General features: G+C 37.4%; 1 protein-coding gene across 1 annotated transcript in view; it reads left to right on the forward strand.

The window, feature by feature from the left end:
- Positions 1-12,858, forward strand: part of LOC111865206 (GTPase-activating protein skywalker) — a 43,637-nt gene extending 30,779 nt beyond the window's left edge. The window contains exons 8-10 of the mRNA XM_023853058.2: positions 3,190-3,348; positions 6,520-6,749; positions 8,869-12,858. Coding sequence (XP_023708826.1) covers positions 3,190-3,348; positions 6,520-6,749; positions 8,869-9,010 — 531 coding nt within the window. The 3' untranslated portion in view covers positions 9,011-12,858. The remainder of the gene's footprint in view (positions 1-3,189; positions 3,349-6,519; positions 6,750-8,868) is intronic.
- Positions 12,859-19,352: the final 6,494 nt, after the last annotated feature.

The raw sequence follows: 19,352 nt of genomic DNA on the forward strand, positions 1-19,352 counted from the left end.
CTTTTTCTGTTGTTAGGTCTTCCCTAAATCCAAATTGCTCTTTGACTAATATGTTGTTAGAATTTAAGTGTTCAAGTAGTCTGAATGTAAGTTATGTATAATAATACATAACTTTTTCAAAGACTTTTGAGAATGAAGTCAATATGGATATTGGTCTGTAATTAGAGATGCATTTTCTCTCTCCTTTTTTAAAAAGTGGTTTCATTACAGCATATTTTAAGCATCTTTACCTTATACAAGGTATATACAAGGTGGATCAGATATGACCAGGACTGACTTTTTTTAAAAACCATAATTGCCAAACACTTACTTGCACATGTCAGTCTTCAACGTACTCCCCTCTGGAGTCAACACATTTTTTTCAAACGTTTGGAAGTATCCTGATGCCCTTTTCAAAAAAGTCTGGATGACAGCAGCGTCGTTCACAAACCGCATGCTTTACAAGTCTGATTTGAGCCTTCCGAACAGGTAGAAATCACTTGGGGCCAAATCAGGACTATATGGTGGATGTGTCAGTAGGTTCCATTTTGATTTCTGGAGGGTTTCCATTGTTGTTTTGGCCATATGGGGGCATGCCTTTTCTTGAAGGAAGGCTACCCACTTTCCACCTCTCTTCCACTTGGATCAGATCTTTTCTTTCACGTCTGTTGCCAGGAGGTCTGAGTAATAAGCTGCATTGACTGTTCTGGCATCTGTCAGAAAGTCAGCATGGATAACCCCCTGCCAGTCCCAGAAGAATGTTGCCATCACTTTCCTGCCGAACGGCTCCTCCACGCTCTGTTGGGTTTGGGAGAACTGGTATGCCACCACTCGCGTGATGATTGCTGGGACTCGGGAATGAAGTAGTGCACCCATGTTTCATCGATGGTCACTATAGACTTCAAAAATGCATCACCTTCGTCTTCAAACTGCTGTAGGAGATGACTGGCAGCTTGCATGCGCACCATTTTGTTCACGTCTGTCAAAGTGCGTGGTACCCACCGTGCATTCACCTTGCGATAGTGCAGGTGGTATTTCACGATGTCTTCTACACTACCAACACTGATGGACAGCATTGCTCCAAGTTCCTTGATAGTGATGCGCCTATTCTCACGAATAAGTGCGTCTGTACGATCAATGTTTGGCTTGGTGACGGATGTTCGCGGCCAAGGATCATGCGGTTCATTCTCCATGCGCTCTCTGCCCTCCCTGAAGCACTTACACCACTCAAACACATGGGTCCATGAGAGACACTCTTCCCCATACTGTTGTTGGAGTCTGTGGTGAATTTCAGCGGACGGGACGTTTTCTCCAATGAGGAATTTGATCACAATGCGTTGTTCCATGCTCCGCAGTACCATCTGTACGCTCATCCCTCTAGCAACTCCCAGACAGGACTGAACAGGTTCTAACCCGAACAGGAGGGAGGGTGGAGGTTGTGGCTTCATTCTCAATGTAATGTAAGAAAAGAGGAGGAAAAAAACATGCAGAATCTATTCATTCTATTATATATAAGATGTAGGAGAGGAAAACCGAAAACTGATTTGAGGAAAAAGGTTAAATATTGACATATGTAATTATTTCTTGACAAGAGAAGTGTGTAATTTTAATTACATGAGCATCTCCTGCGGTCTGTTTCTGTTGAATCCTGAGCTTGTACATTGAGCAGTTCCATGTATTTCATTAAGAATGGGCACCTAAAAGCAGTTTTCTATTAAAATTATAAATATTACAGCTGTTTTGGCCCTCATTTATTACTAATTTATTATACTAGGAAACTGTTAGAAACACAGTCTATTTGCTCCTGCTACATGGTTTTGATACATTATGAGTAAATGCTTAATTACTGGTTTGCTTTACATAGGCATGGCACATAGCAGTTGTCTGCTAGACTAGAGCTGGCTTTGATCTTGCAGGAAGCAGAAGAGAAAACATTGAAGCATATTATATGGCTTCCATGTTTTGATATGTTATCACATTATGTACTGTGGATCTATACATCCACTCCCGCAGACCCCTTCATGGCATAGTGCTTAATTAGTTAAGCACAGGGACAACTTTACCTTACATTTTATCACATTGTATAAGTACGTAAGAGAAAATAGGTTCAATAAGTTAAATACTCTTTTAATCGTTTCTTGCATCCTGTTGTGTGTTTAATTAATAGTAGAGTGAATTTACCGACTACACAACACGTTTTTTATTATCACTACATGTTTCGATCTCAAGAGGTCGTCCTCAGGTGTATGAACACGGCTGTATAATTACACACGGTCACATTCACTTTTCACTCATTCGACCCTGTATCTTATCCAAATTTACACTCACTGATATAGCGAGTTCTTTTTATAAAACACAGGTTAAAATTATTATACTAATTTAATTGTTAAAAGTTAAAAGTTCGTGAATCGAAGTTCAATTCGTGTCACTGGTTACACTTTCAGTTGTTTTTACAGTCTCATTTTACTTACGCTCACAACTGTGTCTAGTTTTTTTAATTAGTTTAATTATTATTATTATTGGTTAAAAGTTCGTGAATTAAAGTTCAACTTATGTTATTGGTTGCACTTTCACTTGTTTGTGAGGTCTCGCTGTTCTTCTGTGTACTCTGATGTTGCTGGATCTGTTATGATCATTGTCGTGATGGGTACTGATGTGTCTTGCTTGTTCGGTTGGTTCCTGTAGGGTGTTAGCGGTGGTGGGTGGTGGGTGATGGAGCAGAACGTCAGTCTTTGTCATATTGACATATTGATGTATTGATGTAGTGTAACTAGTGACATGAATTGAACTTCAATTCATGAACTTTTAACTTTTAACAATTAAATTAGTATAATAATTGTAACCTATGTTTTATAAAAAGAACTCGATATATTAGTGAGCATAAATCTGGATAAGATACAGGGTCGAATGAGTGAAAAGTGAATGTGACCGCGTGTAATTATACAGCTGTGTTCATACACCTGAGGATGACCTCTTGAGGTCAAAACATGTAGTGATAATAAAAAACGTGTTGTGTAGTCGGTAAATTCACTCTACTATTAGTTAAATACTCATTTTCTCTTAACATACACCACACAAATTCTAGGTTGGGGGGAGGGGGGTTGTGGTGGTGTTTTCCACTAGCTTTCTGAAAGACAAGTATGGGATCTCTGATCAGAAAAGTTTTATCTATAGCATTCAGAATACTTTGAAGGAAAATCTGTGTTGCAGTTGTTTACATTATGGACTTGGCTACCAGTGAGGATCACCATGTACCAACCTGTCCTCCTCTACACCACTGAGGAACATGGATGCAGCCTGACAACCTTCTATGTTCGTGTAGAGCAGCATGAACCAACTTTACTCATGATTAAGACCTGCAACAATGAGGTTTGAAAATTCTGCTTTATCTTAATCAATAAAAGAATAAGGGATGCTTCATGGTTGGCTTCAGATTATTGCTTTAACAAATAGTTATGAAATAAAATATTATGTAAGCACTTCAGAGATTGCATGGTACCCAGACTGGTACTGTGTTACAGATTGGTTGCTATGGAGGGGGGGGGTGTCCTAATGGGCCGGGTAGGTCATTACTGCCCGTCTCAGTTAACACATAATACAGTTGAATTTATTGCTGGTGTAAAATAAATAAAATACAGTGGACCTAGTGGAGGGTCCTCACTACATCAGTACACACTGGTGGGTGCAAACCCTTTCATTCCGCCGTATCCTTTTGTTAATTTTGTGGAAGTTAATTTGGCAAGGTATGGGGCCTCCCCATACCTGAGTGGGGTCAACCAGCTCGGTAAGCCCAAATGCAGTTACTTACCGTGCGTTGGCTCAAGTTCGACCCCCCCCCCTTCCTCCAAGGTAGGGCCCACTGGGGCGCCCTCAACTCCCTGCCGGCTACTCCTGCGGTTCCTTGTACTGCTGCATTGTCGCTCCCCTAGAACGCTCTCAAGTGCCTCATTATCAACTGCCTGGTCTGGCTCTCACTACTCGTTCCCTCCTGGTGCCCTGCCCCCCTCCGCAGACGTAAGGGGGTGGGCCGCGTATACAGGGTTGCCAAGCGTCTTCCAAGGGCAGTGTGGTAGTTTCGGCCGGAGCGTCGTACTCGTAACAACTGGGTTGCATGGTGGTTTTGTTATGGCAAACTTATGCACATAATTTTATGTACAGTTGAACAAATGTGTCATAGAACTGACACATTTATGTCAGAACCAAAGGTTCAGCTCTGTAACACCATCTTCTGTTAGGTCAGTCCAGTCCCTTCACCAGGGACTGTTTTACATATGTTACTTTTTTGTTTTAGAAAAGTAGTTACATTTGTTTGTGCTGAATAGTAATCATATAAGACTGAATAAATTGCCACACATTATTATTAAGGTGCTGAATATTTTACAGCCCTTTAGTGTGTAGGCCACCTGAATAATGGGAGAAGCCTTTGTCTTATTAACTATACAGTACAGAAATATGACCTGAAAACCATGTAAAATAATATAAATCACATAACCTAAGTATATAAAAATTACAGTTCCTTGGTCTAGAGCAGCCGTGTCAAACATGCGGCCCCCATAGCCACTAAGTGCGGCCCATCAACTTTTAGAGCTAATTGACATTAAAATCAATATTAAAATTTTAGTAGAAATATTTTTTGTAAAGACAATTTCCCAACAGACCAGAAGACAAGAAGTCTCACGCAGACATAAACTAGCAGGCTACAGGAAAAGTGATTCTGAGAATTGCAGAAGGGTTTGTCCAGCTAACAGTTTGTAAAGTTCGTGAAGGACAAACTATTGTATTTCAGAAGGTTAATGCACTAAAATCCGCACAGCCTCACCACCCCAAGTAGTAAGAATGCAAGGAGGGCAGCAACTGACCGACAAGTGCAAGGGATTTCTACCTTCAAAACTAGCTTGCAACCCCCAGTCATTTTCTAATGGGCTGCTAGCAAACTTTCCCTTCTATGACCACTGAGACAAGATACACCTTCCTACTAGTCCGGTAGTCTCTTGTACATTGTCATTCAGTTCTTTTTCACACAGCGACAGGTGCTGATGTTATATTGTGATGAACATATAAAGGTTATAATTAAACATTAAATTATAAACTATGAGTTTTCTTGTATATGTACAGTAACATTTAAAGGGCGATGTCACTTTCAAAAAATTCAAGTAGCAAAAAAAGAACTATTGAAAGTGAGCGCCGTGTTTTTCAAGAAAAATGAGAAATCACTTATTTCTGTTGTGAAATAGAAGGTAAAATTACATGTTTGATTTGTGGACAAAATATAAGTGTTCCACTTTAGGTAATTATACTGAAATTATTCCTAAATAATAAATAGAATTAAATTTCCTTGTATCAAAATCTAATGTATTATTTAGAGGGCTGATGTGGCCCTCTGTACAAGTTGAGTTTGACATGCCTGTTCTAGAGAGAGTATAATAAAATTGGTGCTGAGTTCAAACTGCAATAAAATTCTCCATTTTATCAGTCAGAGAGCTGGTGGGCTTAGTCAGTATAGTAACTAGGCTGTGGGCTACCCACCCTGAGAATCAAGGTTGAGAGACTGATGGGGGCAGAGATTTTTTGTCTTCACCACTATGTCCTAGTTCTTTAATGTAATTATGTGCTTAGTAATAAGAAACGTGGCAGACTATATAGTGTTGAAGACAGTAGAAGCTGTGTGTATAGAGCTACTTGCAATGAAGGTAAAGGCATCTTGGGTAACAGTGATGTAACAGGGCTGTTTTTTAATATGATGGCAGATGCAGTGTACAGGAATTTTGGAAGTTCTTAAACATCAAATGTTCTGTGGATATCCCAGTAGTTCTTTGTAAAGCTCTGGGTTGGCTTGATTTCTTTACTTAAGAAACAGTTTCCTAATATTAGTGAATTGAAGCTCAAAAGAGTTATATTTATTGGTCCACATTTAGAGGTCTTGGAGGGCTGTAATTTTGACGACATAATAAACAGCCTTGAGAAAGAAGCATGGAATCTTATCAGAGCAGTTACCACTAGTTTCTTAATACAAAGCTGACACATTGAACTTGCAGAAACATGCTGGTTTAAAGCAGTGTGATACAATGTTTGTTGAAGATGTATTTTTTTTTTTTTCACTCAAATTAAATGTTGAACTCCTTTCATCAAACCTAGATTCACACAGCAGTGACAGTGGGGAAAAGTTTCTTAAGATACATCTGACTTCATAAAATGTTACTGGGAACAGTGGAATTCAAGTATGCTGGCTGACTGTTTTTGGTCTCTTAGCAGGGAGACTCCAGATGTCTGCAATAAATGTAAAATATTAACAGTGTTTAATTTAATTATAACTTTTGTACTTTATATAGTAAAACACAGTTTTATGAGTATATAAAAGCTTTCATTCTACTTTCTACAAAAAATATGGGTGATGCAAAATTTGCAGCCTCAGTTTTAAATTTAGTGAATCCCAGTTTATCGCAACCACCCATTTTAATTTCAAGGAGTGGAAACAAAATTCTATTTTACAGTAGAGTTACTTGTAGTGCACTTCATTCAGAGTGTGTGGTGTATGTACAGGTGTTTGGTGCGTATTGTTCAACACGATGGTACGAAAGAAATGTGAAGGATGACCATGGGAATCGACAGGCTTATTTTGGAACTGGGGAGACATTTCTCTTCAGCCTGTACCCAGAAAGAGCGAAGTACCCTTGGGTGGGTATGGATTGTGCTCAGGGTGACCCTACTCTTGATCATTCAGCTGAGCTTTTTATGGCAGCTGACTCGAAGATGATTACTATCGGTGGTGGGTAAGTGAAACTTCTGTTCTTAAACTCAGATTTTAAGTTTAGTTATGCTTAACATACACATAGGGGATCCGGAATAGCTCTGTCGGTATAACGACTGGCTATGGGCTGGAGGACAGAGGAGTCAGAGTTCGAGTCCTGGTGAGGCAAGAATTTTCACTTCTCCGTGTCGTCAAGACTGGCTCTGGGATCCACCCAACCTCCTATACAATGGGTACTGGGGCTCTTTCCTCAGGGGTAAAGCGGCCGGGGCGTGAAGCTGACCTGCAACTAGTGCCAAGGTCAAGAAAATATGGATCACTACATCCATTCCCCATACATCTTCATGGCATAGTGCTTAATTAGTTAAGCGCAAGGACAGCTTTACCTTACCTTTGTCTTAGCATACACGTAAGAGCTGGGTAGCGCAGTTTGTATAGCAACAGGCTACAAACTAAATTGCCAAGGTTCATTTCCTGGCAGAGTATGATTTTGCTCCTCTCCGTGGCATCCAGACTGACTCTGGTGCCCACCCAGCATACTGCACAGTGGGTACCAGGGGCTGGTTCCATGGCGATAAAGCAGCAGGGGTATGAAGCTGACCACTCACCTCCACCTAGTGTTGAAGTCAAGAGTGGTGGAGCTGTACCTCCACTCCCACATATATCTCCATGGAATGCTTAATTAATCAGGCACAGGGACAACTATACCCTTACCTTGTCTTTTAATGTACATTTAGCATCAATAACATTAGACACATGCTACCTACATGGAGCAGAGCTTTCTGTGAAAAGTTCTGTAGTTGTTAAGCTGGTTAAGGAATACCCCACCTTAGAGGATCCTGAAGGTTTGTTGCTATATTCACAAGAGACTGCAACTTCACTGTGTCCTGAGTTAAGAGTGTAGTCCATAGCAGTACACTCTGCTTCTTTAAGATCAGTTTTAATATTCTCCCATTCATGTGTAGGTCTCCCAACTAATCTCTTTTTTTCAGGTTTCCAACAAAAATTTTGTATGCATTTGTTATTTCCCCCATGTATATCGCATTTGCAAAGGATATTTGAGAAATCACTTGCAGTTTTTAATGTGTTATTTCTTACAAACAAAGGGGGACAAAATCATATGTGTTTAAATAAAAATAAGCCATTTCTTGCCATTTGCTTTGTCACTAAATTAAATTATAAAGCGTTCTTATAAAGTAATGTCTAATATAAGAAGCAGTGTTGTCCACACACTTTTGTAATCCTGCCAGCACATTTTCAGATTTACTCAAGCAGTCAAAGAAATTTCATTTCTAAGTAATTGAGTGATTCCTTGTTTTTGTCTGTGGACTCTTTCTGTAATACAACTCCTGAGGAGGAATTCACATTCCGTTACATCCAGAACATCCATGGGCATTCACAGTAAGCTTGAATGGTCATTGGAAAAGTCTTACATAAGTACAGTAGAAATGGAGTAACATAATAAGTCACTTTCTTTCTTAGTCATATATTTTGACTTGCTTACACAGAGCTCATGCAGCTGGCACCTTTTCTTCTGAACATGTTCATTATGCCGACCTTTTGCCATTATTTGTGTGGCAGTTTTTCTTAATACATTTGCTTGACCAGGGATGAATTTATGTTGTGTGTGCCCATGTAATTCATGTAAACGACTGATTGTTGTATGTCATACCTTGATCGAAGAATTGACTCTTTTATACTTAATTTTCCAGCCATTATTAACTAGGAACCAGTGATGATAGCATGGATTAGGGTTAAGAAATGTGGAAGTATTGTTGCAGTGTCCCATTTGGATAGGGAGAGTTAAGGATTTAAAAATGGGTGACGTATGAAGCATTCCACAGATTAGTGTATTTTAATCTTCATATTTTTAGAATTTTTAGATAGGTGACCATAAGATTAAAACTTTCTGAACTGAATGGCAGCTGTAATGTATGCTGCTTTTAATTTTCTGTCTTGATACAGCATCAATAAACAACCAAAACCTAACTGACAGATTAGAAATTGAACAGCAGTACAGTTCTTTTGGGACATGGACAAGGGAGCTCCAGAGAAGTTATCACTATCCCAGGATAGTGTCAGGTATTGTAGTTTCACATATTTAGTTCAGTTATTCACATGATGTCTAATTTCTGTTTCAGAGAAGGTCAAGCCATCTGGATGGATGAGAACATTCGGTATGGTAAGACAGATCGATGTTTGACATTTAACAATCCACCACTCTGTGAAAGTGGAGACTTTGAAATCAGAGTCCTTGAGGTATATGGCTTTAATGGAGTCTAATCTCATATGCTCCTCACTCACATTTTACTGTATTCACTCTTATGTGCTAATGCATGTAGGTTCTGATCTCAGGTGAAGATAAAGGTAGAGGAATAACTAATTGTGACTGGAGTTCTGCATTCCAAACAACATGTAAGACCATATAACATATTTCTTGCTGTATATTATTCTGTTCCCTTGTATGATGTAGCACAATTGGATTACATGTGTTCTTACCTCCACTTGTGCCAACCCTTTACAATGTAATGTTAGTCAGCACCTGACCACATGTGAGGTTAGAGGCTTATATGGCAGTTAAGATCTGTATTGCAGTCTTCTTGGTTATGACACTATGTAGTCTGTCATTTCTACCCTGAAGGTGGAAGCAATATGTTCCTTCTGAAATCCTGATAACCTTCTACCAGACTACGTGACAGATTGTAGACAAACATGCAAAACCATTTTAGTTGACACAAATTAGGAATATTATGGTATTTTCATATCAGTAATTTAATAACACAAAAAAATAACTTCTAATGTTAATTTGTCTCTTTTTATCATTTGTACAGTGTATTGTCACTGTTTGAAACAGTCATCATCATGATCATCGTGGCTCACAAGTTTAAGATGCTACAACACCTCTGCTTTAACCCATTCTTGTTAAGAATACTAACTGAAAAGATGAAAGCTTGTTGATATGTTGTGTGCTCTATGGAATCCAAAACATGTCACAGATGTCCTCACATGTCAGCTAGGTTCTTATTGTAGCAGTATCACATGAGCTGTCACAGTTGACAGTTTTCCTCATGAAATGCAATTAGATCTGAGTAAACCTATCTTCTGTAAATCAGTCCAAGGCTTGGTACACAGCTAAGAGCATCATGCCACTGGAGACCTTTCCTGCTGTGAACAGGACCAACAAGATGGTTATGTGAACTTGAAGAGTGGGAGCAGTAGCATCATCTTGAAATTTTGTGTGGTGACAGACATTTCAAAAGTATAAATCCTTTATTAAGTTCTTTATATATAGCAGGACAGTCCAATTTCAAACTGCTCAGAGGCTACATTGTATCTTAGGTGCCTATCCATGGGTTGCATTATAAAAAATATGCTCTTCTCTGATAGTGATACAAATATCTGCTTTGCAGTGATAATTGGATACATAAGGTTCAAAAACTTGCATTTAGATTAAATATTGCTTACAGTTATGGAGTCATACTTATTCCATAGTTTCCTAAGTTATTTATTAGGTGATATGTGAATTTAATGGAAAAATTACACACAACATTTAATAAACACTTCATATAATTACTTTTTTGTAAGATCTGCCACCTTCTTAAAGGTGGAGAAAACAGTGACACATGTGGGAAATGGTAGGATGCTCCAGTGGTGAATACAGAACCAGCTTTTGACCTGTCTGCTGCCAGTTAGATAGCCATGTAAAAAAATAAATAAATTAAGTGGAAAATAGCAAAAGCACCAAAGTTTCTAGCATAGCCATAAGAAATAATCAGTAATTGTAACTTCATCAGTGAATTTTGTATGGTTATACAACACTACTAACAAATATCTGTTTTCTGATGCAGCTACAAACATCAGTGTACCACGAAGATTATTGTCTTCTGGGGTGTGACACTGTGTAGTCTGGTAGATATATACTGACATTTCAGAGGGATGCACTGCCTCTATTATCATTGCCACAAAAACCCCAAATCCCACCTCATTGTACATTTATTGGCCATTATTATGTAATTTTGTATGAATTCCTGAGACTTGCATGTCTCAATAATTTTTAACTTAATTTCATAAACTATAGTCATATAGAGGCAGGGAGAATCCCAGCTTGATTTAGTATAGGTCTTTCAAATATCTGCAGTTTCATCAAGTTCATTTTTTAGAATATAGAATAAGAGGATGGAGGTTGTCCAAAATATTTTGGTCTTGTATTGGTAACCAGTGAACAATTTTAAAACTTTTACAGTAGTACTAGTGGTTGTAAGACATGTATAATCATTTGGAACCCTAAAATCAGTCAATGGAAAGTGTATGTTTCTAATTAAGGTAATAGAAGTTAATTTTTTTATATCATATTATAATGGTATAAGCTGATGTAATTTTCCCCCACCTCTATCCCCTCAGTATCTGAGACCTTCACTGATGTGAAACATGCCTCCTGTGGCAGAGTGTCACATTTTGTGGCCTTATTATCATGCTGTGTAAATTTTAAATTTCTCATGCTAGCCTTGTTTCCTGACATTTATCTTAAAAGATGTTACACATATATCTACAGAAATAAGTCATACTTCCCACTCACTTTTCAGCAGTGTACATGAGACATTCAGGGAATAGTCATAAAACCATGTGAACCTTTGGATAGTATAGTAAATTTTTTACACCATGGAATTGATACTTGGGGCCATTAGTAGTAGCCTTTTATTTTCATTTCATGAGTCCATTTCTGACTCTTTTGGTGAAATGTTATATTTTTGTGATGGCAGGTTAATACCATTCTCTCTTTATGTAATGTTTCAAACAGATATCTTTAAAAGTCATGCCCATAACCTTCTCAGTTTTTCTACCATTTACTTGTATAACTGCAGTAATGCCAGGATTACCTGCTAATAACTCTTGCAGGATCATTAGTATTTCACCAAATCAGCAGGCTGAATATAAGTAACATTTGTTTTATCATCATGACCAGTTTAGAGTCATATGGAATTGACCTATTGTAGAAGCCTTCGTTAACCTCTCACTTCTGCCTCAACTATTACACTGTCTAAGACTGTTTATGTACTATACAGTTTTAGATATAGTAGTGCAAGAGGATGCTTAAATACTGTCCACTGTCACCTGAACTGTCTTCACAATCCACCAACTCTGCTCTCACTAGGAAAGTCAGATATATATGGTTGACGTATGACTGACTCAGCATTTCACTTTTAAGGACCAGGATATCATGAACATGCTTTTCATGATTGTCCAGAATAATGGAAACTGATGGCGATTTACAGACATGTAAATAAGTTTTCTAAAAGACAAGAGAGTAACATAAAATTATGACTTAACATGAGAAAATGAAACAAATAATCTTTAGTATTAACTCATGTATTCATACAACTTTAGAGATCTAAAAGTACACAGAAGTAATGGTATATGTAATGAAACAATTCCCTTTATGAAACACCAGTAATTTCAAAACCTGACAAATGATGTGTGAAGGACAAGGATTGTTGTGGCTGGTACATGATTTGTTGCAAGGTACAACGTTTTGTTCATAATAAGAAGTATGTACAGCTCTCATGATTTTCAAGATTATGAAATTCTACTCGTAGTTGCTGTATTCACTTGCAGCTTAGAATTATTTGTGTGTGTGTGTGTGATTTGGATATCTTTATGTAGTTGTTACAGTATAGATGTGTTGTTGGTGTTTTAGTGCATGTCACCCACGTACATGGTGACTGCTAGTGGGCCTAACATTTCCTGCCAAGGAATTGACAGATTGGGATCACCTATATATGTGTGTGTGTATATATATTGTCACGTGTTGGGTATTGCACGCAACAAATAACTATGTGTGGGTCTCAGATTCAGCGTATCTTTATTGTGCTTCACTTATACACTTGCACGCTTTACAATTATCACTTGCAGTATTACAGGTACTGGTTACACCATCTCTCGGCCAATACTTCTGTATCTCTTGGCATCTAGGTTCCAACCTTCTTCGGTGGCAGCTTCCTGAAGACTGACTTCTGTGCGAGTGCATTCAACCCTGTTTTACTCGTATACCTCGGCAGTTGCTATACAATGAGCCTTTGTTATAACCGTGGAGACTCATCTCTACGCAACGGCTCACTGTTAGAATTATAGCACCGGCATTGTTACTTCCTATGCAGCGGTGTATTCTAGCGTTTCCATAGAAGTAACCCTTCGGAATTCCAAACATGTGACATTGCTCCCTTCTAAAGGTTGTTCGTCCCCGAACAGCCTAAAGATTCGTCCTCTCTTCCATTTCTGCGGTGTTCTGCTGGCAACGTCTGCATCCGGCATTGCTGTGTTGCTGGCATCTTTCAGTGCTGTTCATCCAACCGCATCCTCCCCTCTCTTCAGTGGTGCTCGCCCCGAGCACTCCCATAGCCGAGAATTTGTCGATCGCGTTGTTTTACATTCATTCTTTTCTCATTCAGTCTTTATTCATTCTTCCTAGGGAGGTCGGTACATCTACTACCGGTCCCTCCCATACGGGCCGTTTTCTTTCTTCCGCTTTGGAGGGGGTCGACCCCTCCACATCATCCAATTTTTGATGTTTTGTGGCGTGACAGGAAATTTTGTAATTCGCTTAACGGTCTCCTGTCCGGTCATTTTTCTATAGGGCTCTATTCTTGTTCCCCTTATTATATTGCGGTTGTGCCCATTGTCTCTTCCAGGCATCCATCCTTTCTGTGTTCCTCGTACCACATTGTCCCTGGCACAAATTTTCCCGATGGCATTATCCTTGCCGCGTGCCACTCTTGCACGGTGGGTCGTCCTAGTTCTAGAAGTGGCCAGGTCTCCCCGTGGGTGACACTTTTCCTGGGTAATGTACGACTTTACGATGTCTCTCATGCGTCGTGCCACTGTTGCGCGACGGTACATCATCTTGTCGGTTTCCTTCTCTTGCTGTGCCAATTTCACACGGAGTGTTGTGTGGGCGACGGCCAATCTCTCCTGGGGTTCGCAATGTATATATTCGAAATATAGCAGCCGAGATCAGTGGTACAAGAAGTAAGTATAACAGTGAAGCAGTGGATAATAATTGTACTTGTAAGTGTGTAAGTGAGTGTCCAATGAAGATTTGTGAATCCGAGACCCACGTGAATTTATTTGTAGTGTGACATACACAAAACACGTGACAATATATATATATATACATACACGTGTGAGTGTGTGTTATCTTCCACTGTCCCGTAATGTTGACTGATGCAACTAGCTTTAAATGTGCTGCTGTATGCTCTTACCTGCTCAACCAATTGGACTAGGTTTTAGGAAAGGATGTACAACTGTAGAAATCAAAACATTTAAAACTGAAGAGCTGTTTTTATATAATATTGTTAGTATATAAAAATTGTGTAGACTGAGTAGATGGAGAAAATTTTTGAATACAGATGCCATTTAGGCCTCTGATTTCATGTTTCAGGAGCTTTTGGTATGGGGTGCAGTTGATGTACTCTGGTGATCTAGTCAAAAAAAGCTGTTCCCTCCAAAAGCTTCTGTTATGTTTTAAATTCTATTTCTCGTTGAGCAATATTACTAGTACAAGTGCTGCACTCCAAACTCAATGTACCTTGTTGTTTTAATATTAGGAATCTTCCTGAGTTGTTGCCTCTGCTTGCAAAGCAAGTTTGATTTCTTTCATACTTGTAGTATATTTGCAGATTAGACCCACATGATATGATTGCATGTACATAGAAAAAGACCTTTATATATAAATATATATCATTACTTCAAATATAAGATGCCCTGGACTTTAAGATGCATACAGTTTTTTAATGTGAATTTTAGGAGAAAATTAGAAAAATGCACATTCCTCGAATTTAAGACGCATCTCAGTCTTTCAACAGGGAAAAATGTGTCTCTTATATTCAAAGTAATACAATATATGTGTGTGTGTGTGTTTGTGAGAGAGAGAGAGAGCGAGAGAGAGAATGTAGTTAACATGTGGTTACAATTTCATCCTGGACAAGTGTTACCTACCTGCTGAGAGTGAAAGAGGTGTGTCATTCACTTGAAATGCTGGTGTTGGATTACTTATTTAATTTCTTACACTATAACCATCAACACAACAAACAAAGTGGGAATATCTTCAATGAAGATAACAGATGTTGGTATATATTTTACTTGTTTAATATAAAGTGGTTTTAGAATTATTGGAATGAAAACAAAGTACCAGTGTATTTGGTGAGAATTTTAATCAAATAATTTGTCTTAAATCTTTGTGAATTAAATCCATGAAATGCAATATATGAATCTTTGTATTTATCTTGATCTGTTTGAACATGAATTCATAATACCATCAGGGATTTTAAACGTACTGTCTTGAAGAGATATTAAAAATCCCTCATGTTGTAATCAGTGGCAGAATATGCTGGGACAATTAAAGGTATTTTAACATGTTGTATTTGTTGGTTTTTATTTATAGATATTTAACAGACAATACAACAGAAATGGAAAACAAAATAATTTGTTATAGTTATCAATGTTTGTGGAATTTTTCCCACTGTTTCTGGAATTTATTTGGTAGACTTGCTGTAGTTCTGGATGTTGTATATGTGCTTAGCTAGTAAGTTCAGTGAGACATGTCACTTAGTTTAAGATTTATCTGGAACACTGCTACATATAACACTGGTTGCCTTGTAATGTTGGTGAAAATAATTATAATCCAAAGGCTTTAGCACATAGTATGTGTATAATTTATGCTTACCCTACAAATGATACACTTATTTTATAGCACAGAAATAACACTGTACTTTCTGTAGACTTAGCACCAAGTTTCTACAACCATTTGTATATAATGATTGGGTTGTAGTTCCATTTTTGTTGCTTATAGATCCACATAATCCTTGAAGCTACAGCTTACATTGAGTCGCTGAAAATTTGCCTTTCCTTGTACAAGACAGTTATAATGGTATTCTAAAAGTAAAAACAGGTTTATATGGTGAAGCACATTTTATCACACACACACATAACTCTCTCATGTATGTGTGTGTGTGTGTGTGCACGTGCATGCATATGCATGTATCTCCCACTAAAATCTTGCAGAACTTCCACATGAATTGACCAGTTTTTATAGAAGTTAGTAGGAAAGTCATGTTATGCAAGGTTGCCAGTGTCATTAATCCCATCTTCAGCAGTTCTGATATGTTGGCCATGCAAACTTTTGATAAGTGATTCAATTTTTTTTTTATGAAATGAAGCATGTGGTAATACAGTTCTTAAAATATGGAACTATCATTGAAGGCATTTCTGAAATAAAGCCAAAGTAGCTGTATTTTTTATTTGATGATAATAACTGAAAAACTGTTCTGATGGCACACATTAAGATTGTTATGGTGAAAGTATGAATGTGCCTATAAGGTAAAGTTGTCCCTGTGCTTAACTAATTAAGCACTACCTGATGAAGGCATATGGGGGATTGGATGTATAGATCCACGTTTTCTTGACCTTGGCACTAGTTAAAGGTGAGTGGTCAGATATGTTGTATATTTAACATTGTGATGATATGATGTTCTGTTACATGAGAGGAATGGCAGCATCACTGAGTGTTGGATTTTGGATGTTTGTATGGCAGCAGAATCTTTTTAATATATGCAGTTTTTGTTTGGATCCTTTTTATGTAAAATTGAATTCGCAGCCTGACACAAAATTTGTTTCCTTCAATTAAATAATGTGAACTGATGAATTTTATAGTTGGGCATGTGTAATTTGGTATGGTGACAGATTAAAAGCTATTTAGAAGTTCTGTCATGACAAGAAAAATACCAATATGCAGAAGTGCAAACCATTGGAAGTGTTGATTTTCAAAGGAAATGTAACCAGCCATAGTCAGCCTGTTTCACACTAGATGATGTGTACAGAATTTGAATGCGCTGATGATTTTACTCTTTCAGACTGAGTTCTTCAGTCCTTAGCGTCAATTTACTGAGGTTATGGGTATTAATGTCAGTTGTTAGATTTAACCATTTGTATTTATAATTTTTCCCCATTCCACTTGAAAACAATAAAATCACTTTTAACCAGTTTTTTTACGTATTACTAGCCCATACATCTTCATGGCATGGTGCTTAATTAATTAAACTCATGGATAACTTCACCTTTACTTTTACATTTTATGTGACTCATCTTCCTTTCTATAGAAAACATAATTTTCATAATTTCTTCTTAGCATATTATCTTCATCGTTGATGTGCAGATACTGTATGAATCTATGAATATGACCATCGACACAACAGAAAATGAAAGAGATGGTTTTCAAATGAAGACAAACATGTATTTATTTATATATGCATAGATTTTATGCTACATGTTTCAACATATATATATAGGTCATCATCAGGCATTCATATATGAACTGTAAATCAAGTTATGTTATATATTCAGTTAGTTTTCTAAATACAGATCCATATTGTGCAACTGGTGTAAATGTTGCTGACAAATATCATAATAGAATGATTGCAAGCTTTTATCATGTGTTGAAACCTAATGTAAATTGGCTAAGTTAATTATACATTACAAAATTTTTTTATAAAATATATAAAAATGTTGGTCTGACAAATATATATAGTTGTCAGTAGTTAAAAAGGTAAAAAGTTCATGGCATTTTTCCAAATAGGGTGTTTAGATAATCATCCTTAGGTTTAATTTTATTTAATACTGCCAACTGGTTGTTGGTGGCACTTTAGGGATGCTGTACGAGACATGTGCTGAAGTATTAATGGGGTCTTCTTATTAGCCTTCTGTTTTTGTGGCTATTGCTAATATTCAGGCAGAGTGTATGAGTTTTTGTAGTACATGTGTCACATCACTTCCTTTTACATCACATACACATAAGTCCCTAAGATCTGTCTCACTGCCAGGCTAGTACAGCTGAAACCTTGCCAAAGCCAAACATCTTACCAGTGTCTTCATTCTTGTAACTCTGCATATGCATGGACTCTGTGCAGCTTGATGCTTTGGACACCACAACAGTCACCTTTGTGACTCATGAAGGTGAGATATATCCAATATTGAAGCTGTTCTTTCTATGTTTTCCTGTTTTAGAAAGGATAAACCCTTTTTAATTTGCTCTGTTCTGCTGGGTTAGGAAAAGCAGAGGGCTGAAGTACCTTTACTGTATACCATCAGTTTTTATGACCTCACAGCATTAGAATTACCATAAGAGTTTTCGCCCCTTGCCCAGTTAGGCATTATGAGCAAAGTGACTACAGAAGTATAGACTATATAAGATTGAGTTATTTATGGTGATGAAGATTTAGATTGTGGGTGTCATAATATGGAAGACCACAATCTAAATTATGTGGATTAATGAATTTTCAGTTATTTTGATGTGTTTAACTTTAAAAAAAATATATGTGTTTTGTGAAGTCAGTTCTTAAATATTTTCAAATGATTATGGAGGATAGATTTAGTGTGTTTGAGTTGTTCATAGTTTATTTGTCTCTTTGATTTTTGAAACTGTGCACAGCTCAGAAGCTTTTTGTTCTTCAGCTATATGACAGTGCGTTTGTAGTGAACAGTAGTCTGTCCTTGCACATTCTAATAGAAAGGTGTCCATATGTCTATACAGCACTTGTGCTGGGTAAATTGGTACCTCATAGACAAAGCTTTTTCAGTATGAACTCATACTCAATACATTGCAGTTTGGAATTTGCCAGTTATTTTTAAAAATTCAACTCTTCATCTCAACCACTTTACAGTTGTGATATATGTGTTTTAGTGATAATAATGATAACATAAGAGGACGAATGTCAGATTCACACATTTTGTTGTATTACGTTCCTCATTTTCTCACCTTGTTTCAAGCATATGACGGAGGAGAGAAAGTTGTATTTCAGGATGTATGATTGAAAGCTGATTTATATAGTCCCCCTTTGTGACAGAGGATTAGTATACCTACACTCAACAAGAAAGTAATTGAATTTTAGTTTTGCATAACTAATAAACATTTATGACACATAACAGTTTTCAGTTTCATTAAACAAATATTACACTTAAAAGTGTGTCAAATAAAAGTTGTGCATTTTAATGGGATCTGTAGTTTATATTTTATTAATTTTTTTATTTAATGAGGAATGATGAGGGGGTGGAATGACTAACATTATATTTGGGCTTCATTTAATGCAGAGTTCATGTTAGATTGACAGGGTTTAAAATCACATTTGCCAGACAACTTTTGATGTTGACTTCCAGCAGACCTCACTGATATTGAAGGAGTGATTTCAGAGGCACAAAATGAATGTGTATAGACAGGTATGAGCTTACATATTCTGTGGCAACAATACCAAAGTTTTTCTCTCAGTGTGTTTGGATATTTTATGTAATATAATCTGCTGTCAAGAAATAGATGTGGAATGTGATCTGAGAACATAATCTGTATAAAAAGCTTCAAAGGTGCTATTGAAGAGCCCACAGTACTGGTTTCTGCTAAGGGAGGCTAACCATTCTGATCACAGTAAATGATACTGACCTTTCAATCAACACAGGGTTTTGGATAGTTTCTGAAACATGATGGGAATGGTACATTAGATACAACACTTGAATACTATTCATGATATTACTGCTCAGTAGTACATCAACTTGAGAGTATCTTATTCTTGCATAGGAATTTGAA

Source organism: Cryptotermes secundus, unplaced genomic scaffold (genome assembly GCF_002891405.2).
Source record: "Cryptotermes secundus unplaced genomic scaffold, Csec_1.0 scaffold238, whole genome shotgun sequence".
In the NCBI taxonomy this organism is placed as follows: domain Eukaryota; kingdom Metazoa; phylum Arthropoda; class Insecta; order Blattodea; family Kalotermitidae; genus Cryptotermes; species Cryptotermes secundus.